Source organism: Argentina silus, assembly GCF_951799395.1.
Source record: "Argentina silus genome assembly, chromosome: 1".
In the NCBI taxonomy this organism is placed as follows: domain Eukaryota; kingdom Metazoa; phylum Chordata; class Actinopteri; order Argentiniformes; family Argentinidae; genus Argentina; species Argentina silus.
In genome coordinates, this window is record NC_139655.1 from 18,938,811 (window position 1) to 18,966,622 (window position 27,812).

Here is a 27,812-nt window from a genome sequence, read left to right on the forward strand (position 1 = left end):
CACCTCAGCAAAAACATCTACACATTTACTCTGAGCTGAGCACTATCTGCATTAGATATTGAAATATATAGATATATTAAGCTTGACAATCAAGAGGCAATGGAACTATTATTGTAGTAATACAAGCATTCAGGGTTTAGTCTATTATACAGTATCTAGACATCTGCATGTGGTATTGTGATAGCAAATATATGTAGTATCATGTTTTGCTTATCATTTTGATTATTATGTCTTCAGCAGTCATATGTAGATCTAAATTAAATCAAGAATTAGGACAGTCATGACCTAATTCATCCTGGTCATTCATTTGGAGAGTGTGTGGTGCTGCTCATTGACCTGACCTATGTGTCGCTCTCATGACTAAACTGCCCTATTGTCCATCTCTCTCTCTCTCTCTCTCCCCCCCCCCCTTTCTCTATCTCCCTCCTCTCTCTCCGTCTCTATCACTCCCCCTCTCCTTTCCTGGCCATGTAGTGTATATACGGCAAAGAGACTTGTAAGTGGCCGGTGAGTGTATATATATATGTATATATACACTACATGTGTATCGTATATGCTCGGAAGACCTGGTGGCCCAACGTGTCAAACTTGGCCTTTGTTTACCCAATACAAAGATCGAGAAAAACTCCCGACGCATCGCCATTGGCTTTACCTCGCATGAATCATCTCCCACAGCACTTCCTCCCAGTGCCTGCACACCATACATTTCTGATTATGAGCCACGCCTCGCAGTCATGTGATTCGCTAAAATCTATTAATGACAAATACTTAATTCAGTAAGTTAATTCCCACGAAGGCCAGGTTTGAGTCGTTGTTATTCAACACTTATATGCGCGGTGTGCAATAGCCTGGGGATGAGGTTAGGGCGCTGGTGACCTTGAGTTATTAATAGCATCAGTGGTGGCGCTGCAGACTAGTAGCAGGCCTGCACAGACACTCCTCAGGGTTTAGAGGCTCTTTGGTTATCACACTCACACACACAGGCACATACACACAAACACATGCACACACACACACACATGCACACACACACAGCGTGTGTGTAATAATATGTCAATGTCACTGTTATGCATCTGTATAGCAGTGAGTATGTACAGCAGTGAGTATGATCTAAACTCACATTCTCCAAAACTCCAAGGACAACAAAACACTGCTCACATTTTCATTTCAACACTTTTTATTTACATCTTCCCCGTACAACTCAAATTCCGTTTATGCTTCTGTTTCTCTTTTGCATTTCCCCTTCAGTTCATCACATTTCAAACAGTCTTTCCATATGATCCATCCTTTTTTCTTGTATACAGTCCATTTTCTGCTTCCCACCTTGTCCCTACACCTGTTCTCCTCCTCAGTGTCCAGCCTCAGTCGACGGGGCCTTGAAAGATGAGTTTGATGTGGCCCTGCTCTCCGGTCAGCCAGGTGCCACAGAAGGGGCAGGCTGCATGGAAGGCGTGCGTACCATGGGGCAGGGGGATCTGGCTCCACCCCTGCACTGTCTTTTCCGAGCACACGTGGCCGCAGGGGCAGAAGGCGTGGGTAGGGTGGCCTGCATCCAGATACAACCCGCCCTCACAGCCCAGCCACAGGGGCACATAGGGGCCCACGCGCCGGCACATGGGGCACTCCCTCTCCCCAGTGCTGGCTGGGGCTGTACCCCCAGGGCCAGCAGGGCCCTTCTCCTTGCGATAGCCCCAGTTATGATAGCCGTGCACGTGGCCGCAGTTGACGTAGACCCAGGGCTGCTTCTTGTCTACAATCTCGCGTTGTGCCAGGCTGGGGAAGGCCAGAGTGTTGAAACCCACAGGGCACTGGGGTCGGGCGGCGTTGAGCTCCTGGCGCAGGGACTCCAGCTGTTTGAGTGTGGGCGTGCGGCGCAGGCCGGCAGGGGTACGCCACAGGAGGGTGGCCCCACACAGGTCGATCAGAGAGCCATCCTGCAGGGTGTTGGACTCGTTCTCCACCTGGGGGAGAGACAGAGTAGATTGAGGATAGAGAGAGAGAGAGAGAGAGAATGATTAGTCAACTGTTAGGGAAATCAACACTACACTACTTTCCTTCCCTATGACCACTTGATGGCACTGTGAGCATCCTGCCCTAGCTGCATTAAACAATGGAGAGTCTAATCTGATCAACTCACAAAATGTCATTAATTAATTCACCATTAATAGTTGGGAGTCTGCAACTCATCAGAGGCCCAGTCTGGTTGTCCTTGAGATGACCCCTCAGACAGACATAGTAGTGCTAGGGTAGTTCTTCCTGATAATGTGAACTAGGGATGAAAAACTCTGTTATAACTAAATTATTACATGGTCAGGAAAACCTCTGGCCCTAGTGATAATATATCCAGGCAGGTTAGGGCTCTGTTTTCCCTCTGTTCCCCTGTGGCCTACCACGGATGCCCTCCCCGTGTCCTCTCTCCTTCTCACCAATTTTCCCCTCTGCTGGGCCGAGCGCGTCTCCCGCAGGGCGAAGACGTTCCCACACACAGAGATCTCCCTCCACACGCCCGGCGCCGGCTCTGACACAAACTCCCCCGCCGGGTGCATCACCAGCACCCCATTGGTGGTCAGGCCGTCCATCAAGCCGTCAGACGTCCGCCATTTGGCAGCCCGCTCCTAAGAGACCCGTCCCCGCATAACAGACACAAACAAGGTGAGGGAGAGTGATGGAGATGGGGAGAGATAGAGAGAGGGGGGAGAAAAACAGCTAACACTGCTTTTCTGCACTGCTATATTTAGCACACACAGAGTATGACTACTATACTGACTAACACATAGAGATGCTCACGCACACATAAACATTACACATCATTCATTCAGTCCCTTTAATTCTCCTAGTGATATTTTCCGGCAGTGGATACGACATCAAGCTATATAATGTGTATTGTGTAAGCCGACACTCCTAATATTTTAAACAAAGTCTCTCTCTCTCTCTCTCTCTCTCTCTCTCTCTCTCTCTCTCTCTCTCTCTCCCTCTCTCCCTCTCTCCCTCTCTCTCTCTCTCCCTCTCTCTCTCTCTCCCTCTCGCTTCCTCCCTCCCTCTCTCCCTCCCTCCCTCTCCCTCTCTCTCTCCACCTCCACACTGACAGTGGGCCGCGCAGCCTGACTCTGCGATCTGCCAAGGACATTTTGTGTGTGCCAGTTTACAGGAGCCGTGCTGAGGTTATTCAGCCTGCTCTTCAATGACAGCAGCATTTAAAGCTTTTATCTTCCTAGGTTCCCTGCATTTTTAGCATGCTGGACAACATGCTAAGAAGATGAGTTAAACAAGTCACTGTGATTGGTTATGGTGTCCTCTTTTTCCTGTGAATCACAATTTCCTGGTTGTTTTTCTGTCAGCGTTGAAAAGGTGTAACCTAATGTAATGCCTTCATAATAAACGGTTATCAGCCTGTCTTGCGTTATATTCAATAAAGCATCACTGGGTCATCTCTTGTCCTTTGGCACGAATTGTACGGATTGTTCCTGTAAATCGTTCTCTGACATTAGCGATTAAATCCAATCCAATATGGCCGCCCAGACCCTTCTAATCAAGTGCTGGGGAGGTCAGTGGTGGTGTACAGTACAGTGTGTCTGGCATTGACCCTGAAGCTGACTCCCAATTGTTGGAGATGAGTACAGCTGGACTCCTGTCTCTGCTGTCTCTCACAATACCCTCTCCCTCAGTGCGCAAGGCTCCCTATCTCCCCTGCCAACACTCCCTCCCTCTGCATTTACACTCCAAGTTCATCTCTCAGAGCCCCTTCAATAGCTCATTCCATGATAGGGTGAGGGGTTGGGGGAAACAAGTCTCTTTGCCAGGAAGGATCAAAAGCTTATGTTGTCAAAGAGTAAGCAAGCACCCTCTGCACTCCACTGTTACTGAACTGCCCTACTATTGTGTTTGCTGGTTGCAGAGCACACACACTCGAGAAGAAGCCAGTGTGCACACACACACACACACACACCACACAAATCAATACATATCATCAATTTCATCACTGTCCATCGATACTTCAATTCAGATTTCTAAAAATTCTCTGTGTCTATGGGATGCTGTCATATTCCTAATCCATTAGAAGAGGACTGGCCCCGGAACCTGACAAAGCAAAGGCGATCGCCCATCCCGGACGTGTGTCTTTTGATAATTACCGTTGATAGTCTTATCTCTAAACAAAAGTGCAGCTTGGGCTATTCTGTGGCTGGGCATTGGTCCAGCCAGCTGGCAAGTGCACTGAAGTAAAGACACACCAGAGCACAGGAGGAGTTTGTGGCACTGAGGTACCAGATGAAGGGGTGGGAGGGGAGGACTGGGAAGGAGTGTAGCAGAGTTGTTTGTACAGTACTGGAGGCTGATTTGTGTATGAATGTATGCTTGGGCACATGAGGCTGAGACAGAAACACCACCTTTCTGTCCCCAGTTCACCTCAAACTACTGTACACAGCCTATACAGTGCAGTATACTGTACATGCACAGAATAATCAAAACATTATTCTGTGCATTCAAGCTGGCACCACTTATTAAACCACCAATAACTCCCACACACAGAACACACACACCATTCCTTCCCTCACTTGTGTATATCACACATACTGTACATGCTGACGCTCATTGCAGTGATAACATCACTCCCTGGGTGTCATGATGCTGTCTATGCTGTCACTGTCACTGTCACTGCCGTTGCCATGGTGACTCACCCCCAGGAAGATGTTTTTGGAGGAGTCGAAGCCGGCGGCATAGATGCGGGCCGTGTAGGGGGCGCTGCGCTCACACATGATGCGGCAGGCGTAGCGGGAGATTGTGCTCTGGGCCGACTGCCCTCCCCCCCCTCCGCCCCCCTCGCCCACTGCCCCCTGGCCCTGCCCACCACCGCCACCACCACTGCTGCTGCTGCCCGCTGTGTCCGTCACCACAAAGTCAATCATGCTCTCTGTAGAACGCCCAATCTGTGATGAAGAAGGGAACATGGACCATGCGTTCAACAGAATGAAATAGAGTAGAATAGAGTAGAGTACAGTAGTGAATAGAATAAAATAGAATAGGTGGAAATGTCAAATCGGCCAATTCTACTGTATCTCTATTCCATTGACATCTGGACTTTATTAATCAATGAGTATGGCATTTTAATTGACAAATGCCTTTGATAAATCAATCACATCAGTAAACAAGGCATTTAAATTTAAATAAAAAAAAAAATCATTTTCTTCCCTCCAAGAAGGTAGGAGGGTTTAATGGAGCCCCTGAGTTGAGAGAGCAGACATATGGACAGATGAGATTGCAGCCCTGCAGCACCTCCATTCTGTCTGCAGGAGTTGGGGCCTCACATTCATCACAACAATGAGAGACAGACAGCTAGAGTTGTCTGTGCTGCTGAGAGGAGACTGGTCTCTCTCTCTCTATGGAAGCCACACAGGTGGGCTGCTCTGTTACCTCACCACACACACTACAAAAACACTCTGACTCATCGGTCTCTCTCTCTCTCTCTCTCTCTCTCTCTCCTCCCCTCCCCTCTTTCTCCCGTCCTGACGCGATCACAGTCTTCTCATGACTGTGCAGTCCTGAGAACTCAGAGGCCTCTGCAAACAAATGACATTTTCCAGGAGCTGTGACATCTGCTCAGAGTGAGGTGTGTCAGGGCCCAGGGAGGGCTGATATTTACTAAACAGACACAAAATGACTGCTTCCCTATTTAGCTTATTTTTCTCAATTTCAAGGTCATTGTTAGGAGGATAGAATGTTGAGCCCTGGCTGAGATTGTACAGTATGTTTTTATGTATGCACGTGTGTGTGTGTGTGTGTGTGTGTGTGTGTGTGTGTGTGTGTGTGTGTTGTGTGTGCGTTTGTGTGTGCGTGCGTGTGTGTGTGCGTGTGTGTGTGTGTGTGTGTGTGTGTGTGTTTGTGTGTGTGTGTGTTTGTGTGTGTGTGTGTGTGTGTGTGTGTGTGTGTGTGTGTGTGTGTGTGTGTGTGTGTAAGGCAAACTGACGCTCACCTGAAACATATCTGTGTTAGTGTCATGAGTGTACTCGACGATGACAGAGTGACTCCTGGACAAGGTGTAGGAGATGCTGTGTTGGCTTTTGTTGCTGAGGGCCTATGAATAAACAACATACATATATTACAATATATACAGTAACCAGGTTGCATACTGTACTTCTCAGAAAAAGTAATCCAAATATTTTTCCTGTTTGAACATGTATAACATTTTGTATATAAAAGTATTGAATGCATTAATGTAAAACTGAATAAAGAAAACAATGTACAGGGTAACCAGGCTAGAAAAAACACAGGGTCCTAGTTAAAGCCAATGATAAGTTTATCCTGGTCAGGCATACATACAATATCCAAGTCCAAAATGACCACTCACCTTTGACACCAGTGGGGTGGAGACGTTGTGGATAACATCCGGTTTGACCCCATTGGCTTTGGGCCTCTTATAAAGGGCCAGACGACTTCTCCTACGACCTTTGTCCCCATTGGCCAGTGAACCATTGTGCCTGTGTACAGTATAGAGCATACAGACAAAATGTCAATGTTATTAGATGGTGCTCTGCCATTCTATCAGGATTGTTAACCTAATACATACTGTGAACAGAAGAGGGATCTACACAACATATAACATATTTTTTGAGGTACAAAACACCTGACAAACTTTGATTTTGGTGAACTATCCCTTAAAGCCTGGGCCATATGACTTGAATGTCTTCATGACTATACTGAGGGGATTATTCTTTATATGGGCGCTGGTTTTGTTCAATTACTTGCCTATGCAATGATTGGATCTAGCTCATAAAATGTCTGCCACAATACATCCCTCTTGATCTCATTGATAGAAAATGAAGCCTTACTCATAATCCATCACCATATGGATCAATAGGCCAGGCAGTGAATAAGACGGGTTTGGGTCTCTAAAACTACACGTGTGGATAGTGAGACGTCTGTGTCTGTCTACTCTGGATATGCTCTCTCTCTCCCTAGTGGCAGTTGAGGTTTTAATTTGCCTATTCTACCCCATGGCTTAGAGTCTGAATGACATCTTTGTATGGAGTCAAATTAGCTCTTTTTCATGAGCTGCTGAAACGGAAAGATAGCTTTATATCTAAAAGAGATACAGGGACAGAGCCTTTGTGCCTTTATAAGTAGGGTGAAAAGAGTATGGTGACGCAGTTTCCTACTTATTGACAATGAAATGTTTTTTTTTTCATTCTACAAACAACCACTTAGCCTTACAATCCATTCATATAGCAGTTTCCTTTGCGCACACACACACACACACACACACACACACACACACACACACACACACACACACACACACACACACAGTCATACACAGACACAGCCATACACAGGCACAGACACACACACACACACACACACACACACACACACACACACACACACACACACACACACACACACAGCCATACACAGACACAGACACACACACACACAGACACAAGTATCAGTGGGGGAATGTATAGCAGCTCACCCTAACACAATGAGCTCCCCGTATTTTACAGGCTCCTTGTCCCCCGGGAAGAGGCCGTCGTGGGGCTGCGAGCCTGGGCCCAGGGGAGGGGAGGGCTGGCTCTTGTTGCAGGACGGGCGCAGCTCCAGAGATGGGGGGGGACACAGGGCCTCTGAACTACCCTCCAAAACCATGCCCACCGGCCACAACGGGGGCTCACAGCTGGGAGAGAGAGGGAGAGAGAGAGAGAGAGAGAAATCAGATCGTCAAGGACATTATATACAATAAGCAAAGGTAGAAAAGGTTACTGCTGTATGCGTTGATAAGTTATATTTCAATATTAATTAATTCTATATTCAAATATATAGGACCCATAAACTTATTTATCTAGGCTGATGGAGATAGAAACCGGAGGACAGGCTCTTTGTAATGTGTGGAATGGAATGAGGAATGGTATCAATGTTTGATACTATTCCTCATTCCGTTCCATACATTACAATGAGCCTGTCCTCCGATTTCTACCTCCACCAGCCTCCCCTGAGATGGATGGTCTTTTGAAAGACGACAATGTTTACCATCTCTAATGTGAAAGCTAAAATGTCAAGTAAGCCACCATCTGGCCAGAGTTACATTAATTTATGCTTGTTAATGATGAAACCCATTGTTATGGTGGATAGTCTACCAATGATATACAGTAGAGAACAAATGAAATTCAGGCAATCAAGGCAATTCAAGTAATCAATATAATGTGCGCATTGAGATGCTGTATTTGTGGTCAGACAATCATTATGATGTTGTTGCTACTTTGTAATTGTCAATCCACATTATATGACTGATGTACTCTTTGCTGACCTAGTACATTTACAGTATAGGCTGCAACTCTAATGAGATTGGATAGGCACAAGTCTGCTTCCATTTTCACAAAGGCAGTTGAACAGACGCCTAAATCTATGGCTCTGTTTGCACTGTATTGTGTATGTGACATATCCTTTCATTGTTCTTATGGAAATTAATTGAAGTTCTATGGCCATTGGCAGGTGTTATGGATCTTTGTGGGCCAAGAACGGTTCACAACAAGAGAACATGTTTCTCAAAGCTTTTAAAGTTAACAACCAGATAACCATCAATCGACAACCTGTCGTGTCTAAGATTCTTAACGAAGCCCAAGAGGGTTGCAACCTTTCCCTGAACGCCGCATCCAAACTCTGGGTGGAGTGGTTTCACAATTATTGTTTTTCATTTCTACAAAAGGTTTATAGCTGTGGCATTTCAAGATTTCAGTTGGAAGCCATCAAATTAAAACAAGCACTCTGCATTAAACATATTGAACTAAAAATAAATGTTTATTCTAATCCAATGTACAGTACCACATGGATACATACAGTACTAAGAGGGATAAAATGCATAGAAATTAAGCAACACATTTCCTGAAATATGAAGAGATGTAGGAGAATGTATCTTTAAACAGTGGGTGCATAATCCCCACATGTACAGTGAATAACTCAAGACATTCATTTAGGTGTTAAACAAATACATTCCTAAATCCCTGTCTCTGTTGGCAGTGTGATGTACAAAAGGTTCTATGCCAATGTTTTATATGAAAATCTATTATTAATCAAAAGTGGGTGAGACCACCTACATGATAAAGCTAGCCATAGTGACATCACACAGCCCAAGAATACCCCCTTTCCTTTTCTCTAAAAGGATCAGAACATAGGTTTAGACAACATCCAGTGAAACTGATGAACCAAATGAAATGAAATCCAATACTCTTGAATCACCTCTTCCTCTGGACAAAAGCCCAATGCATTTAATGTATTCAATGACCCATACATTCAAATGAATGCCCAGACAAAGAGCATGTGAATGTCTTCTCCCAGAAGTAAAATTGCACCACACAGTGAACATCAGACTTTATTCAATATAAGACATTTAATGGAGCCAACAAGGAAAATATCCCCTAGTAATGAGATGACGGATGGCAGACACCAGATTTAGGCGGGCAGTTGTCATTTCATTACCACTCTCCATTGCTTTGGCAAGAGATGGAATGGTAGAGGAGTGGGATGGAGAGTGGATGCAGGGGGGGGGGGGTGGAAGGGAAATAAATAAATAAATAAATAAATAAAGAAAGAAAGAAAGAAAGAAAGAAAGAAAGAAAGAAAGAAAGAAAGGGAGGGGTTGAAAAGATAGGAGGAGACAGAAATAGGAAAAAGCATGGCGGCATGGCGGCATGGGCGGAGCGCGGAGGAGGAGTGGGAGGGGGGTTGGAGGTGAAGAGAGAAAGAACACGTAGATACCATAGAGGGCTTGTGCTGATGAGCCGAGTAGAAGTATAGACACGAACCCTGGTTGTGAATCCAAGACCAAAGGTGTTATGGAACCAAGAAGCAGACCATGAGAATAGGAGGAATTGAGACAGACAGAGGTTGGGCCTGGGAGAGGGGCTATGATGTACAGTGTGTGTGTGTGTGTGTGTGTGTGTGTGTGTGTGTGTGTGTGTGTGTGTGTGTGTGTATGTGTGTGTGTGTGTGTGTGTGTGTGTGTGTGTGTGTGTATGTGTGTGTGTGTGCGCGTGCGCATGTGCAACCGTGCAGGGGTTTGGCAGGGTGATGGATTGCCTGTTCTGTGCCACGCACTTTCTAATCAACCCACAGCCTCAACCTGGGGGTGGGGGGAGGCAGAGAGAGAGAGGGAGAGAGAGAGAGAGAAAGAGAGAGAGAGAGTGAAAAGAGAGAGGGGAAGGAGGGGGTTAAAGAGAGAGAGAGAGACAGAAAGAGAGAGGAGGAGAGAAACAAAGAGAAGCAGTGTGACAAAGAAAGACAAAGGAAAGGGAATAATAGAGAGAGAGAAGGCAGTCCATAGTCAGAGATGGTATGGGCTGGTAAAAGAACAACAATTCATAGTAAACAGGTCAACAGACACAGGAAAACAATTAAATGAAATAAAATGTTTCACAGTTTCTATTACGATTCTTACACTGGGTATAAAAGTATCTCATATTTAATAGATAATTGTTATTATAAATACATTTCAACTTTCACTCCCCCTCTCTGGCTCTCCAACCCGCCCCCCCCGCCTCTTCTTTACTCCCCCTATTCTCTCTCCTCCTACTGCTGGGTAAAGGGTGAGTGCGTGTGGAGTGTGTGGGTGAGAGAGAGGTAAAGAAAAAGAGAGAGATAGAAAAAAAGGACAGAGAGAAAGGGAGGGGTCTAGCTCCTCTATCTCCATCCAGTAAAAAATGAAGAGAGAGCTAAAAATATACACACCAGGAAATGATCTCCAGAATAAATTATGAATTCTTGACAACATTGATCTCATTTTTTGCTATTTCAACCTTTTAAACATTTTTGCTAATCTGCACTTCTATCTAGAGAAATGCTTTATTATCAGGAGGAGTATCATTCACAGTAGGGTTATTACTGCTTTTATAGAGCTACTATCATTGCCAGTAGTAGGGATATTACTGCAGTGAATCCAATGTTATTGCCTAGTGACAGCTTTTCTCTGACACTGAATATCACTGTGAATACATTTTTGCTGCAAATGGAAATAGTAGTCTTTCTGATATCATATTGAACATATCCACTTGTAACACAGTAACAAGAGAACCTGGCCAGTGAGCGAGATTAAGTGCATTGTTAGAAAGAACAAGATATTTATTACAAGATAAACCAAATACATAAGCAGCTTACGTCACATATAGCACCTACTGTAAGTTTCATTGGCACAACTTCTGTTATTGTATTGATTGCCAGCCAATAGTTAGTCTTGGTCTACTGTGACCAACTATCTACCTATAGAAGCAGACACAAAGGCACATAGTTCCCTTGGCAGTGGTGTGTGTAGTGTACTAATGGTCCTGCCTGTGACTGTCTGTGTCTATGGTCGGTGCTTGTGCAGTACAATGATGGAGCGAGTGTCCTGCAGTCGTGTCTGCCCTTGCTGGCCCTGTCTGGATGTAGTAAGTAGAGAAAGAACAGCCTCCCCCTCTGAGAGAGAGAGAGAGAGAGAGAGAGAGAGAGAACGAGAGAGAGAGAGAGAGAGAGAGAGAGAGAGAGAGAGAGAGAGAGAGACCCCCCACTCCATTTCTCACCCCTCATCTCTCACCTTTTTCCTTTCATGAAATTTCAAGAGCGTTCAAGGTTTGTGAAAAACACTTATACAGTGGGCTATAGATAATGGACAGAGACAAATATGCTCAAATTCAAATTACATTTTGTATGAAATGTGAAATTAAAATAGGCATTGTCTGTCAACAAGACCTACTGTATGCTGTAGGAGACAACAGCAACAACAACAACAACTGTTTCAGGTGACAATGATAACCCTAACCCTTTTTTTAAAGATTTATCATTGTTTCATGTGATTAATGTTTTTGTTGTTGTTGCTGTTGTCTCAAATGCTCCTCTCTATCTTGTCTTAGCCAAAGAAGGGCCATTCTTTAGGGAAGCCCACAATATTCCCTCAATCAGTGTCTCAGTCTAATCATTGTCAGGTTCAAGTGGGTTTGGTCTATGCTTGGCATATGGTTCCCGTATTAAAACAGTATCCAGGCAGGTAAAAGTTTGTATCTCCTCTCCCTGCTGTTGCCACCCCCTCCTCTCTTCTCACTTGACCCCTCTGGCTCTATGGAAGCCACACAGGTGGGCTGCTCTGTTACCTCACCTCACCACACACACTACAAAAACACTCTGACTCATCTCTCAGTCTCTCTCTCTCTCTCTCTCTCTCTCTCTCTCTCTCTCTGTGAGCCCACGTGTTACAGACAACCATGTATGAGTAAGCATCAGTCATGCAGGATTAATCTGAGAAATGGGATTATTTTATTGTTGTAAAGAAATAACTTAATTATCATTGTCTGTGTTTGCTCTTTGAGGTTGTGTATAATTTACCCCATACAAGGAGAAGGAGGAGGAACAAACAGCACAAGGATAAACAAAAACAAAACAGACCGATTCCCATTGGACCAGTGTGTCAGTGAGGACACAGTATGGGCACAGCAAGGCCTCCTTACCAGCACATCAAGACCATAGCATGGGGAATATGACAACAAATTAAGAATGAGTATGTCTCCAAACATGCTGTCAAGTGTGTGCATACTGCCAGACAAACACAGATTTGTATGACATGGACACATCAATTCAAATGACACCTGCCAATATATGCTTGTTTCTGTTGTTAATGCAGCAATATGTCATATGTTTTTTTCTTGTATTGGAATAGGCCCAAAAGGCTTAATTATTTTTTACTCAATACTAAATATATACTTCAACATCTACCAGGTGGTTTGTATATTTTGAAGTATACGGAGTTGTAAGCCATCTTGTGCCCCCATTTTCATCGCCCCCCCCTCCAACCACACACACACACACACACACACACACACACACACACACACACATACACATACACATACACACGCTCTCCCAAACATTCTCCAAACAGAATAGCCTAATATGCGCAGCAGCATCCTTCAATATAGCAATCAGATTAATATCATCAGATATTTTGATGAACCAAATAGGCTTCTCACTTCACAGCATTATCACGGCTATTTTTGCCCTATGCCTTCAGCGGCCATATTGCAGTGGATTGCGTCTCCCACTGTCACACTAACGACGTCTCTCATGGTCGCTATAGGTATAGTGTAAACGTGGCCTTGTCAGATCGCCTAATCATGGCGAAAAGACATTTAATATAAATAGGCTATAAACCTAGCTTCTAATAACAGACATGGCCAAAATAGTCATATAGTGGCTTACAGATCGAGACAAGCACTGTATGGATAAAAAAATAAACAAAACACCACCGCAAACATACGACAGATGACCATATACTAAGGTCAGTAGCCTATTTATTATAATAGCCTACACATTCTAAATAATATTGTCTAAAGCTTTCCAGCTCCATAGCACAGCAGTCTGTGAGGCAAGGAAGTACACAAGGGATTCCACCGCACAGACAATAAATACTACAATTTAAGGCATCATCACACACGCAAGCACACGCACAGACAACCGACTACTCATTGTCTTCATGAAAACATGACTGCAATAGGAAAAATCATAGGACACGACAATCTCCCTAACGGTGACTTGATTCGGCGACAAAATGCACATTGGGAGTAATTGAACAGGTAGTCATATCAATAAATACCCGCTGATGTTTGCCGAGGGAGGTCCCGTTGGATTTTTAATTCCCTTAGGTTGTCAATCCCCGTGTGTCCTCAAAATCGGGCGTCGTGCCGTTAAAACACCACCTGCGAAGGTAAGTTTGATGGAACAATCAATGGACCGAACAGTCTGCATTGCCTCTCCGTTGTCATCGGGTACATTGGAGACTGCGAGATGCCCATTCCTCCAGGAGACTAGTCGTGGTCCAGACACCTCGTTGTCACGCCCATCTCTCTCTAGCGCTCGCCCTTTAAATAGATAAATAAATGGAATAGTCACACGGATCCACGGTCGCCCACATTAATGCGTCTGTGCGGTTGGTTAGGATTCCGTGATTCTTGCGTAAGCCCGCCTTCAGATTCGCACAACGTGCTGGCTCCACCTACCTGCTGATCCCTGCCCGCGTGTGATTCATGTACAGTAATAGGTTGCTACTGTAATGCGAGTCGCTGTTCAGGCAAGTACATTATCCAGACATGATCTGTGTAGCCTATCTGTGTCTGAGTGGTGTCTTATCATTTTGAGCATGTGGACACAGTTTTATAATTCTGGGAAAGATGGCTAAACTGTAAAAATTGAGAAAACGGATCATTGGTGAGAAAAAGGGCTTCATAAAGAATGAGCAATGGGCCCATCTATATCTATTTTAATTCAGATTAGATTATGTAGTTTCCGAGATTTTAGAAGCATGTTGTGTCGCAGAAAATGTATCACGTTAAGATGTGTAGCAAGGCAAAGTGCTTTTATACATGTATATACCTAAATGTTACTAGGTTGTTAATGCCCAAGACATTCAGAAAACAAATGTAATTGTTAACCCACCATACAACACAGAGATAGGCTGATTTTAGCCTGAGCGGACCTCACAACTGCTAATGTATATACATCAATGTATATACATTATTTTCGCCATCCAGTACTTTGATCACGATTTTATGTATATATATATATATATATATATATATATATATATTTTTTTTTTTTAACTTTTCCACTCTTATTTGAGACATTCATAGGCTGTGTAGCAGAACATGTATTCAGTCAAAATTAAAATATTAGGGCCAAATGTAATGTCTTTATATGCTGCTATGAGTCTGTTTTACACCATTATAACATAAAGTTCTCTGCTTATGGTCATAACAATTACAGTGGTGGTTGGCTTTATTATAGCCTATAATAAAGTCGACCAATGAGGTGTCACAGGAAGGTGAGCGCTCGACGCCACGTGATGACGTTGAAACACAGCGCCAGCGTACATGTTTATGATGAAGATCCGATTTTTTAACAGCTTGCGTTTTATCTCGAATTAAAGTAATCTACGAATTATCACAGTACGAATCAATCTATTCATTTAAACACAGTCCGTAACCCTGCCCTCTCGTCATGGTAGATGATGACGATTTAACGTCAAATATCATGTCAAACCAAATGGGTAGCAGCAATGGCGAGTTTGTGCCTCCTGACGGACTATGCTGGGTGTCAGTTTTGTCCTGTTTGCTGCTTGCCTGCTCATACGTGGGGAGTTTATACGTGTGGAGGAGTGACCTACCCAGGTAAGTCTCTTATTTTCTTCTGATTGTTTGATTTTTTGGCTTGTAGTAAATCTGTAGCAGGCCGTGGTTAAATACGGAAGCGGTATCGATGAATAATGCCTGGGTTCGCATGTTGCTAACAAGCGAGCTAATGTAGCTTGTAGCATTAAGCCAATCAACATTATTGCTGCTGAATGTATGTTGACATCGCACCAGACAGTTCCACCACCAGTTCTAGGTTTGTTTCCGAAATGTAAATAATGAACACGTGTTGTGTGTCTGTCACGTGTGTTTGCGCTGACCCTCTAGGGACCACCCGGCCGTGATCAAAAGGCGCTTCACCAGTGTCCTGATCGTATCTGCCCTGTCACCTGTCTTCGTGTGGGCATGGAAAGAATACACAGGTGTGAAGGTGAGTGTCCTCGTAAAGGTTTAGGCTGAGCAAGGAGTTAGAACGCTAACTCTATCTTACAGTAAATAACTGATCGTTGTGCACAGCTTATCGAGAAACACTGGTCTGGCCTAGACTAGACAATTAATATACTTGATGCATTGCAACATTAAGCCCAGCCCCATCACTGCTGAACCCACCTTTTGTATCCTATATCTTGCCCCCCCTTGTTGTCATTATTCACTGTTTTGACCCTGTATGTACGACTTTATTTTCTCTGTAGAGTGTGTTGAGGTTGTGAAAATGCACTTTAAAACAAACTTGACTTTACTTTACTTGGGGTATAGATGCAGGGCACAGTCAGTACCTTGCAGGCCAGGGGACAACATGACATATGATTACAGTCTATTTCCTGCTCTTTTCTTTTACCTTAGCAGTTGAGAGTGCAGCATTTCAGGAATGAACTGTTATGACCCGATTGGACAGTTGATGATAACATTGTTAACTCTCTTTCCTGTCCTTTGACAGCCTGGCCCCTCGTTGCTGGCTCTGATGGGCATTCGCTTCGAGGGGCTGATCCCTGCCATCATGTTGCCTCTGCTGCTCACCATGGTAACATACTGACTTTGATGTATTTTTAAATGACATTTGAGCTGTAGCGTTGTCATAAATCTTAATTGGAGAAAGATTGCATTGTTACTTCTGGGAGTAAACTGAACAATTAGTGTTGTCTAATAACATGAAATGTTTCAGGAATTTGAGGAGATCAATGCTAAATTGTGGTGTAAACATATTTAACCGTAGTCACTGAGACTGTTATAGTATTATAAACAATAAAAAAAAAAGTAACTCCAGGGAAGACACATTACATATTGTATTTTAAATTAGTTTACAGTAGAGGGGATCTGCATCAGATTGAGTGGTTTCTATCTGATGCGCTGCTCTGTTAGGTGCTGTTCCTTGGCCCCCTCATCCAGCTGGCTATGGACTGCCCCTGGGGCTTCATGGATGGGATACGAGTGGCCTTTGGTGAGAGAGCAGAGATGTGTGCCTATTCACCGATTGTGTGACAATATAGAATCTCTCTGATGCTCTCCCTCTCCATGTCCCTGTAGACCCATGGTTCTGGGCTTTGTGTCTGAGTGACATGCGTTGGCTAAGGAACCAGGTTGTGGCCCCTCTGACTGAGGAGCTGGTGTTCCGAGCCTGCATGCTGCCCATGCTGGTGCCCTGCGCCAGCCCCTCCACCGCCATCTTCACCTGCCCGCTTTTCTTTGGAGTGGGTGAGTCAACTTGAACCAGTTGGATGGGTGTGGTGTATTATTCACTATTTTAATGAGTCAACCATGCTGAGGAGGATCTGTCTCTCTGATTTGTATCTATGGATACTAGGGATAGGCATTTGAAATTATTTTACTGTTCAAGTACTCATATAAATGTTTTCAGAGTACTCAAATAAATAAAATCCAATATGGAATTCCATATGAACGCAGAATATGGTTGTGTTGTGCATGGGCAATTCAGTCTATGTACCGGTATTGCAGTAAAACATTAAAGGAGGCAAAATACAAACGTTTTTCAAGTAGGGAAATTTTTTTTTTTCCTAATCGATTATGAGTGCAGGTCCAGATACACATTTTCAATTGAGAGTAATGAGAACTATCCCTTAAATAAAATTGTGTATTGATTTACAGTATGTGGGTGAGTTTACTAATGGTGTTGTGTGTCTTCACAGCCCACTTTCATCATGTGATTGAGCTGCTGCGTTTCAGACAGGGCACTGTGTCTGGGATCTTTCTTTCTGCAGGTAAAGGTCAACAATGAACTAAAACCATTGTAGCTTGGCATCAATGAGTTATTAACCTTTTGGTGTCTCCTTGCCATAGACCATTAGAAGTTAGAGCATGATGATGATTAATGTTGTTTGTGTTTGTGTTGCAGCATTTCAGTTCTCCTACACAGCTGTCTTTGGAGCCTACACTGCCTTCATCTTTATCAGAACAGGTGAGCATCTCACTCTGTCAAACACCAATGTGTAGCACCAAGCTATCTAAGTGCAATTGCCTTGTCTTTATACTAGAATTGATAGCATGATGTCATCTCTATACACTATGGGATCCAATTTGCCTCCGCCAAAGAGCTCCTGCGCAACACTAAAATCATGTACAAAGACCGTTTTGGTATTTCGTTGTCACCGCAGAGTGCGTCTGTCCCGACCAACACAAACTTAGCACCAATATTGGTAGAGCAGTAAATGTAAGTGTCGGTGGATTTGTCAAAAGGAGTTGGCAAATTCAAATGCCTATGACAATAATTCAATAATTAGCAATATGCGAAAATAGACACTAATTTGATCATAACAGGCAGCAGTTGTCGTCTGTCAGGGATAATCCCTCATACCGTCAGTACATCCTCTATAATTATGTGGAAGTAGGCCTAGTGTATATTCTGGCATTACTACATTTTGTAAGCTATATTCCCTAAAACATTGAACGACCAGTGTTGCATATATCGATCGACTCCGCTGTCTGTGCCAATTACTAAGTACATCATGGAACCGTGCATGTCTTTGATAGGGTATAAAATCAAATAGTAGAATATATGCATACCTACTTCATAGAAAATATGTTTGGAGAGCCTTCATGCGCAAACTAAAAATATGTTTTTTCCACAAATTCTACTTATTCAATCCATGGTAATATTGGGAGGGGAAAATAATATAAACTAGCATGCAATGGGTCTACAGTATGTACAGTATGTCCACCCCCCACCCTACTGATCATTGGAACAGTGTGCATCGCTGTCTTAACAGTTTCAAACATTGCACTACACTATGATCTCGCAATGTCATTCTTTTTACGTTGAATATTATACACTATGGCCAGCAACCCTAAGTAGCCTACAATAGGCTACTATAATAATAACCATACAGCCATAACAGCGTTTACAGAGAGGAAACAAAAAGGTATGAAATTATATAAATAAATGCAACTGGAAGACTACACTAAAGTGGCAGGTAATTATGGTTAAACTCTGGTCCTGATACCGAAGAGGCTAAATCCGGAAAGGTGTGATTGTGAAATCGATATTTTACTTGCTCATCAGTAGCATCTAAAGCATCTAGCATCTACAAAACTATAACGAGTCCTATATATTCAGTTTTCTGTGTAGCGTCTTTGTCTGGTGATAAAGCAATAGAAATGCAATTTTCCCCCCCATATGATGTGCCATATCCTACCCTGCTGCAACTTTTCCAGCGGTGTATGTGCATATGTCTTTTTCAAAATTGAGGTGTGATGTGTGAATATCGTATTAGCATATTTTGTGAAGACGACACACCCTTCTCTACGAGCCAGGCACAGATGGAGTGCAGAGGTGTATGCACACCATATTGTCACTTTCGAAATTGGAAAGAGCACTCAAACCTCAGATTAAGCTTGCACATCTGCTTGCGCCGGTTTGAAAATCACCCTGTAAGTGTTGCGCAGCACTCTTTAGCGGAAGCAAATTGGAGCCCTATATCTGTATTTCAGCTCCATTAGGTCTTAACATTTAAATAAAGCTAAACCAATTGAAGCCTCTACCCCACTCTGTCTTCCCTCAGGTCACTTGGTGGGGCCGGTGTTGTGCCACTCCTTCTGTAACTACATGGGCTTCCCCGCCCTAAGCACGGCCCTGGAGCACTCCCACCGTTTCACCGTCCTCTCCTGCTACCTACTGGGGGTGCTGCTCTTCTTCCTGCTCCTCTTCCCCATGACCAATCCCCTCTTCTATGGCCTTCCCACCCCCGTCTGCACCCTGGCCACCTCACCAAGCTCACTCTGCTTCTGATTGCACCTCTTATGGATCTACCCACCCCTCTGTACGCAATGGACCGCTCCATATAGACCACCCTCTCAACCACCAGCCAAAAGAAGGAGTGGTCCAAGCCACCGAGGACTAGGAGTCTTTGCCTAAGCCCACTTGGGTGGGCACGCTCTGTGAGCACGTGGGAAGTGTAAGGGTATATCAGGTCAGGTATCAATACTAGTGGTTGTCTGACTGCTGCTATGGGCAGCAGCAAATGTATCAGATAGCCATACCCTATGTTCAGGTCAGGTCTGCCCTCAGTCAGTCAATACATGGTCTTAGTGCAGGCTCAACAGGGGGTAACACTATCTGAACCATTCTGGTGAATAAGTCAGTGTTTCATAGAGGTGTTCTGTTGAAAATGAGTTGGTTATTTATACACATCTGCATGTTTCTAAGCTGTAGTGGGCTTTTTGTGGGGATGGGTGGGTGGGTTGAATGGGATTGTTACTGTTCTAAAGGTTGGACTTGTACACTGTATTTTGCATTACCTCTGACAATTAGCCACAATTCTCTGAATTGGCCTTGAAGGCTTGCTTTCACGCCTACAATGCCAAACTGTTGGCAATATCACAAAGGGTACATTCTTACCCTGAATTTAATAATCTCTTGCTCTCATTCTCATTCCAAGTATCCATTCTAAGTCATGCAGATAGCAGCCTACAATCACTAAAGCGTCATTACCATTGCTCATTTGCTTGTGGCTTTGTCTCAAAGCACACTATATTAGGCCAAAGCTGTTTGTGGCTCTAGTCAAAAGTAGTGGGACATAGGGTGTCATTTGAGACATTACCCATTATCCTTTTTTCCTTTCCTTTTTGCTTTAACTGCCTGTTTATTTGAGCCATTGCGGGGGCAGTACCTTAAGGTAGGGTGTGACGACAGTTTTCCCTCAAGGGACTTGAACCCCTAACACTCAGGTGTAGTAGTATGTAGGTTTGGATGCTCTTACCACTACTTTGCATGCTGCTACATGTTGCAATACAGATGTCAGGAAAGTCACAGCGACATTGCTCTCATCAAGTTATACTCAAAAGAAGATACTATGTATTGTACAGTGTTGATATGCTCTATCACAGAGTTTATTCAGGATGTCACTCACTCACTGAATCAGATGTTATGCTGTCTTTGTGACAGGCATGCTATTTATTTGACATGTAGTTTGTTGCACTATAAACAAGGGACAGTTTAGGGGGGATATGTTGTATTGTCTGAAGCATCTCCATGTCATCATGCTGTAGTTTGGGGTGAGTTATTGTTTTCCGGGGGAATAATGATGGATCTTTCCATTTCTCCAGACCCTTGTACTTATTTCTATTAGAATAGAACTGAAGTCTAGGTAGTGCTGTTCATAAACCAGCAGATTGATTCTCACTGAATGTATTTGAAAGGATTTCAAGGTAGATGGAGTCACTGGACAGTTTGTAAAGAGACTTTACTGTTTGATATGGTACCATAGAGATGTGGAGGTTGCAACAGCATAGGCAGTTGCACAATTGAAAAGGCCTGAAGTAGTAAGGGCTCTACTGTCCACCACAGAAGTGGGGGTTGTCAGAAAGTGTACTGTATAAGCTGTGTATGCATATTTTGAAAGATCTTCAGCAATAACTTGGTTGATGGAAAAGGACCAAATCAGGGAATTACTCCACTCCAGGGCTGAAATGGAGAGGAAATCTGAACTGAAAAGATGCCCATTGTTGTTGCATAGAGGGGAAGTCTATAATGCCATGGTGCTTGGAATATTTGACATCATAAGCCATTCATTTTTGAATAGATTGTTGTTTGAATAGACCTTAGATGGGGTTTGAAGCTTCACCAATGACATCAAATGACATTTTGTAAAACAAGCCTGTAGCTACCTTAGATTTACGACAGATGGCGCCAGAGGATCATGTCTGGTTTAGTGCTGTGGAAAAAAACTAGCTCAGGAGCTAAGCACCGCCATAGTCTGTGTATTAGTTTTTTTTTTTTTTTTTTACTCAGTTTTTACCTTGTCTCTACTAGATTACGTCTCCTCCCAATAGAAAAGATTGATATAGAGACCCTGCACTTGACACAGTACCTGTATCTCTATGAATATTCTCTTTGAATAGACTTGGTCGAGAGCCTCCCTTTAGAGTAAAACTGAGCCTCTCATGCTGTCTCCTGCTCACATGCATAGGAACTAAAACCACCAGTGAATGTTCCCTTCCTCAGGCGTTGGCCCATGGGTGCCATTTTGTGAGTCCTAAAAACAGCTGTCAAAAACAGAATAAGAGATGTCAGTTTCTTTCCCCAGCTGAGACTGGCTGCCAGGTAGCTGATAGATTGCCTTTGTTGTTGAAATATACCCGCGTCTCAATGACGAGGTTTTGGGGAATCAAATCTGTGTTATCTGTGTTAGGAAGGGTCAAACAAAGCACATCTAGACAGAAATTATAAATCAATACAATCAGATTAATCTGCTGATCACCTCTGTCATTCTGCCACCTCATAGCGACCCCCATCTCAACAGAACAGAGTTTCTCATTCAGATTGTCACTGGCTTGTATAGTCTGAAATCATAGTCACAGGTTCACTTTTCACATGACTGTTCTTATGCTTTTATTTTCCTGTCATTGACTTGAAATCCTTCGACGTGAGTACATTTACAAGGCACTTGGGGTGAACTCTCCTTCCCTGCTGAAAATATGAAACACTTTCTTTTTATTCTCTAAAATGTCCAAGCCAAACAATCACATAATAGTTCTCTGAAGTAGGTGCATACACTATATATGTAAAGGAAAAAAAACATAGCGGTAGAGAAACAAATATATTTTTGAAAGTTGAAATGTAGCTCTGCTATTTTAGTGAAACAACACCATTGAAGAATGATATAGTATTTAAAGTGTTTTTTTCAGGACGAGTTAAATATGTGCTGACTTATTGACCTGGTTGTAAAAAAGCAACATACAATTCAGATGTTTATATTGAAGACTATATTTTGTAATCAAATCTATTTTGGTGACATGGACTGAATGTACTGGTATGTGCATGCTTTTTTTGTTGTTGTTTTAGGCCACATTGTGTGCAATGCAATTTTTGGAGACTTACAGTACCAATTGAACAGTGTTTTATGACAATCTTTTATGGGATCTTTAGAATCACACTGCAAAATCTCAGCAATTTGTAAATAAATGACATAATTTTATAACTTGTCTCTGCTGTTTTATGGTGTTTTTGTGTCAGTAAATGTCCTTCCTTTTACTGTATTGAATTCTGTAAAATCACCTACAGTGCATTCGGAAAGTATTCAGACCCCTTAACTTTTTCCACATTTTGTTATGGTCCAGCCTTATTCGAAAATGAATTCAATTAATTTTTTTCCTCATCAATCTACACACAATACCCCATAATGACGAAGCGAAAACAGGTTTTTAGAATTGTTTGCTAATTTATTAAAAATAAAAAATTGAAATAACATTTACATAAGTATTCAGACCCTTTGCTATGACGCTTGGAATTGAGCTCAGGTGCATCCTGTTTCCATTGATCATCCTTGAGATGTTTCTACGACTTGATTGGAGTCCACCTGTGGTAAATTCAATTGATTGGACATGATTTGTAATGGCACACACCTGCCTATATAAGGTCCCACAGTTGACAGTGCATGCCAAAGCAAAAACCAGGCCATGAGGTTGAAGGAATTGCCTGTTGACCTCCAAGACAGGATTATGTCGAGGCACAGATTCGGGGAAGGGTACAAAAACATTTCTGCAGTATTGATGGTCCCCAAGAACACAGTAGCCTCCACCATTCTTAAATGGAAGAAGTTTAACCACCAAGACTCATCCTAGAGCTGGCTGCCCGGCCAAACTGAGCAATAGGGGGAGAAGGGCCATTGTCAGGGAGGTGACCAAGAACCCAATGGTCACTCTGACAGAGCTCCAGAGTTCCTCTGTGGAGATGGGAGAACCTTCCAGAAGGACAACCATCTCTGCAGCAGTCTACCAATCAGGCCAGACGGAAGCCACTCCTCAGTAAAAAGCACATGACAGCCTGCTTGGAGTTTGCCAAAAGGCACCTAAAGGACTCTCAAACCAAACAAGATTCTCTCGTCTGATGAAACCAAGATTGAACTCTTTGGCCTGAATGCCAAGCGTCACGTCTGGGGGAAACCAGGCACCGCTCATCACCTGGCCAATACCATCCCTACGGTGAAGCACGTTGGTGGCAGCATCATGCTGTGGGGATGTTTTTCAGTGGAAGGTGACTGGGAGACTAGTCAGGATCGAGGGAAAGATGAATGGAGAAAAGTACAGAGAGATCCTTGATGAAAACCTGCTCCAAAGCGCTCAGGACCTCAGACTGGGGCGAAGGTTCACCTTCCAACAGGACAACAACCCTAAGCACACAGCCAAGACAACACAGGAGTGGCTTCGGGATAAATCTCTGAATGTCCTTAAGTGGCCCAGCCAGAGCCCAGATTTGAACTCGATCGAACATCTCTGGAGAGACCAGAAAATAGCTGTGCACCGACGCTCCCTATCCAACCTGATAGAGCTTGAGAGCATCTGCATAGAATAATGGGAGAAACTCCCTAAATATGGTGTGCCAAGCTTGTAGCGTCATACCCAAGAAGACTTGAGGCTGTAATTGCTGCCAAAGGTGCTTCAACAAAGTACTGAGTAAAGGGTCTGAATACTTATGAAACATTTCTAAAAAAGTATTTTGGCTTTGTCATTATGGGGTATTGTGTGTAGATTCATGAGGGAAAAAAATAATTAGAATAAGGCTGTAACAACAAAATGTGGAAAAAGTGAAGGGGTCTGAATATTTTCCGAATGCACTGTATGATTGGCTGTGGCGAACAGAGAGTCCCAAGCTATTGATAAGTTTACTGTGTACACAATTCTTGTTTTGAATTTGTGTTGAAATGTGATTCCTTCAGGTACAGACCATATGGTATGGGACAGTGAAGCATTTTTTCATCTTTTGGAAATCAAATAATTACTATGAGGTTAATGTCGAAATTCAGATTTTATTTGATGGTATTTGTGTACATAAAAAATTACAACACTTTTTAGACCCCTTATAGTCCCCTTATTTTAGGCCACCAAAAGTGATGGGACAGATTCATCAAATATCAAAATTAAGCACTCATGTTTAGTATTTGGTTGACAATTCTTTGCATGCAATAACTGCCTGAAGTCTGCGATCAATTGACCCCACCAGACGCTGGTTATCTTCTCTGGTGATGCTTTGCCAGGCCTGTACTGCAGCCATCTTCAGTTGTTGTTTGTTTTGAGGACATTTTGCCCTTAAGTCTCCTCTTCAGCAAATGAAATGCATGTTCAATAGGATTTAAATCTGGAGATTGACTTGGCCAGTCAACAACTTTCCACTTTTTGGCCCTGAAAAACTCCCTAGTTGCTATGGCAGTATGTTTTAGGTAATTGTCCTGCTGTATGATGAAGCGCCATCCAATGAATTTGGAGGCATTTGCTTGTACTCGGGCTGACAAGATGTCTCGGTACACTTCAAAATTCACCCTGCTGCTGCTGTCAGCAGTTACATCATCAATGAAGACAAGTGAGCCAGTTCCAGTGGAAGCCATACATGCTCAAACCATAACACCCCCTCCACCATATTTCACAGATGCGGTGATATCCTGTGTATATTGGGCATCAACTGAAGATGGCTGCAGTACAGGACTGGCAGAGCATCACCAGATAATAACCATAGTGTCTGGTGGGGTCGATGGGTTGCAGACTTCAGGCAGTTATTGTGAGCCAAAGCGGAGCTTAAGATCTCCAGGCAAAGCTCTGTTGACCGCTCCAAAGTCAAGGCTAAAAAAAGGTGACCAGGCCAGGGCTACTAGGCTTTAGAACGGTCTGACCGACGAGATTAGGCTGGCCAAATCTGTCTTCTTTTAAATAAAAAACAAAACCATATTTTTATAGAATTGCTTTTACTTGATTTTTTTCAGACAGGTGTGCAGTGATTTGGAGTGGTCCAGTTAACATTATTGCTTTATTGTGGAACATTTCATTGTTCCACCCATTTCCTGCATTTTTGCACGCAAATTTGGTTCTCTTTTAACCTATATTTTATTCTTGTTTCCCTATTGAATTCTCTGATTTCTGATTACTGTAGAAGTCTGTCTTGGCCTACCAGCCTGTTTGCGATTGCTGAGGTCACCAGTGCTTTTTTCTTTATTTTTAATGATGTTCCAAACTGTTGATTTTGGCATGCCTAAGGTTTTGGCTATGTTTCTGGTTGTTTTTTTTCAGATTCTTCAGCCTAATAAAGCCTTCCTTGGCTTTCATTGACACTGCTTTGGACCTTATACTGTATTGACAAACACCAATAGCACACTCCAAAGGCAAATGATTAACTGACAGATGATTGCTACTGAATAAGAAGTCAGAATGTTAATGCTTGTCATTCTCCTAAATATAAATAGCATATGACTTCATCATTAGTTAAAAGTAAGCCTCATTCCATGATACTGTGCACACTGCATACTTCCACACAATGGAGAGTTGTTGCCATCCAATTTGATATGTCCACTGGGATGCATAATATTGAATAACAAAGATGGCCTGCACTTCTCACTATGGAAATTAGCCACTGCAGAGGGGTGAGTTGAGGACACTTGGTGGCTAAAATATTAGACTGCTGCAAGAAATATTGATTGCAGTAGCGTGCCAAACTCATCATGCATCAGTTATTGTGTGTGTGTGTGTGTGTGTATTTGTGTGTACTTAACATTTTAACTGATTATATTCAGAGGGTGAATCACATGATCACAAGTTAATGAGGTCTTTTGATCATTGATTGTGTTACAGTGTGTCTGTGTTTAGTATTGTATAGTGTTGCATGTCCACCCTGCTTGCATGTGAAATGTTGCTATGAGATATAAAGATTGACTTGCCTGTGTAAATTGTTGATCATTGCCTCACAAGAGGGGAAAATTCAGTTATTTTAAATTAATTATAAATAGTGCAGCATGCCACAGAGACATATTTTGCATGCCACAACTGGTACCATGTTTTGGATGAGATAACATAATTATACTGTGCCACTTTACTACCCTCTGTTTTGTGATTCTTATTCCTCTGTCTTGGCTGTTCTATGTTTCACTCAATCCCTGTGGCCTCCACCTCACCTATTCGCTATCTCGCGTTTTCACTCGTCTGAAGCCACCTATTTTCCTCAAGCTTCCCTTGTTCAAGAGTCCTGAATCAGGAGTTGTGACAAAGTATAATTGGAACCAAAGTATTACTCAAGCTATTAGAAAGATACTTCAAAACAGCTGGTGTGGGCAAAAGCAGCTTCTCGAATGCAATCAGCTGTTTCATCAGATGTCCTCCATCTAAATTCATGAGCTTTGGCAAGGAGGCTATATAGCATGAATATGTGTCATATGTGTGTATCTACAAGATACTTCCTTGGCTTTTTTTTACGATGTCCATGTCACATTAGATTCTACCTACTGTCTCTTACTTGTGTTAAAGGAGTTTATTATGAAGTTGCCAGTTTTACTGAAGCAGAGCCATCTTCATGCAGATGTAATTTAGATTCTTCCTCACCAGGATCTTGGTGAGGGTATGAAATAACTCAACCAACGTGATGTTGTGTCAATATTAAATTAAAGGGGCAGTTCATAACTTCGAAGACAAGTAATCTCAAGTAATTCAATTTAGTGTGTGTAACCATGTATGTAACCAGTATCATCTGTAGAAATGAGATATTGGCCCTAGTGTCTGGTCTTTTCAAACATACAGTACATTGCCCATCTAATTAAGCACCTACAGTATCTGAACTATTGGAAAGATTAAGGACTTGTGTGGGCTAATGCCTATCAGACCTCTTCCTCCCACACTTGGGCCGTCTCCATCTCCTCCTCCATCTCAGTCTTTCTAGAGCCTGGGCAATCAAAGTTAAATTAAAGCAGAGGAGAGACTGGGGAAGAGAGGGAGACTGTGAAAGAGAAAGAGGCAAAGACAAAGGGCGAGAGAGAGAGATAGGGGGGGTGATCTCTTCTACATCACATCTCTTCTACATCACTAGATAAATATTCAGTCATTAGGGGATAGACATCTATCTGCCATCAGTGCAGGCTTGAGCAGAATACAGGTTTAGTTGATAAGGGAGCAGCTTTGGAGGTGCTACGGTTATAGCTTGATTTTGAGGGTAAATGACATTGTGTGTGTGTGTGTGTGTGTGTGTGTGTGTGTGTGTGTGTGTGTGTGTGTGTGTGTGTGTGTGTGTGTGTGTGTGTGTGTGTGTGTGTGTGTGTGTGTGTGTGTGTGTGTGTGTGTGTGTGTGTGTGTGTGTGTGTGTGTGCGCGCGCGCGTGTGTATTTTCCCTCCCTATCCATGGAGTGCAGAAGCCTGAACAGACTACAGTCTGTTGAGCCAACAGTCGGACTTTTGTGAGTGTTAGCATGCACA

At 43.1% G+C, this 27,812-nt stretch overlaps 2 protein-coding genes across 2 annotated transcripts; one reads left to right on the plus strand and one right to left on the minus strand.

Moving 5' to 3' along the window:
• Positions 1-1,361: 1,361 nt before the first annotated feature.
• Positions 1,362-13,668, minus strand: peli3 (pellino E3 ubiquitin protein ligase family member 3; the record flags this gene model as incomplete). The annotated part of the gene is made up of 7 exons (XM_083681510.1): positions 13,607-13,668; positions 7,469-7,669; positions 6,344-6,473; positions 5,969-6,070; positions 4,677-4,925; positions 2,427-2,615; positions 1,362-1,961 (listed from the first exon to the last, which is right to left on the minus strand). Exons 2-7 carry the CDS (start codon positions 7,639-7,641, stop codon positions 1,362-1,364), a joined length of 1,443 nt encoding a protein of 480 aa, XP_083537636.1. The 5' UTR covers positions 7,642-7,669; positions 13,607-13,668.
• Positions 13,669-14,884: 1,216 nt separating this feature from the next.
• Positions 14,885-22,557, plus strand: rce1a (Ras converting CAAX endopeptidase 1a). Its single transcript, XM_083675652.1, has 8 exons — positions 14,885-15,176; positions 15,465-15,567; positions 16,075-16,158; positions 16,497-16,575; positions 16,662-16,829; positions 17,282-17,353; positions 17,488-17,550; positions 19,151-22,557. The coding sequence occupies exons 1-8, from the start codon at positions 15,007-15,009 to the stop codon at positions 19,375-19,377; spliced, it is 966 nt and encodes a 321-aa protein (XP_083531778.1). The 5' UTR covers positions 14,885-15,006; the 3' UTR covers positions 19,378-22,557.
• Positions 22,558-27,812: the final 5,255 nt, after the last annotated feature.

What these genes read in the sequence shown, in the direction of transcription:
- rce1a (XM_083675652.1), top strand. Translation starts at nt 15,007, where the DNA reads ATGGTAGATGATGACGATTTAACGTCAAATATCATGTCAAACCAAATG. An exon ending in TGGAGGAGTGACCTACCCAG is followed by an intron (nt 15,177 to 15,464) that starts GTAAGTCTCTTA and finishes CTGACCCTCTAG; the next exon opens with GGACCACCCGGCCGTGATCA. An exon ending in TGCCTCTGCTGCTCACCATG is followed by an intron (nt 16,159 to 16,496) that starts GTAACATACTGA and finishes CTGCTCTGTTAG; the next exon opens with GTGCTGTTCCTTGGCCCCCT.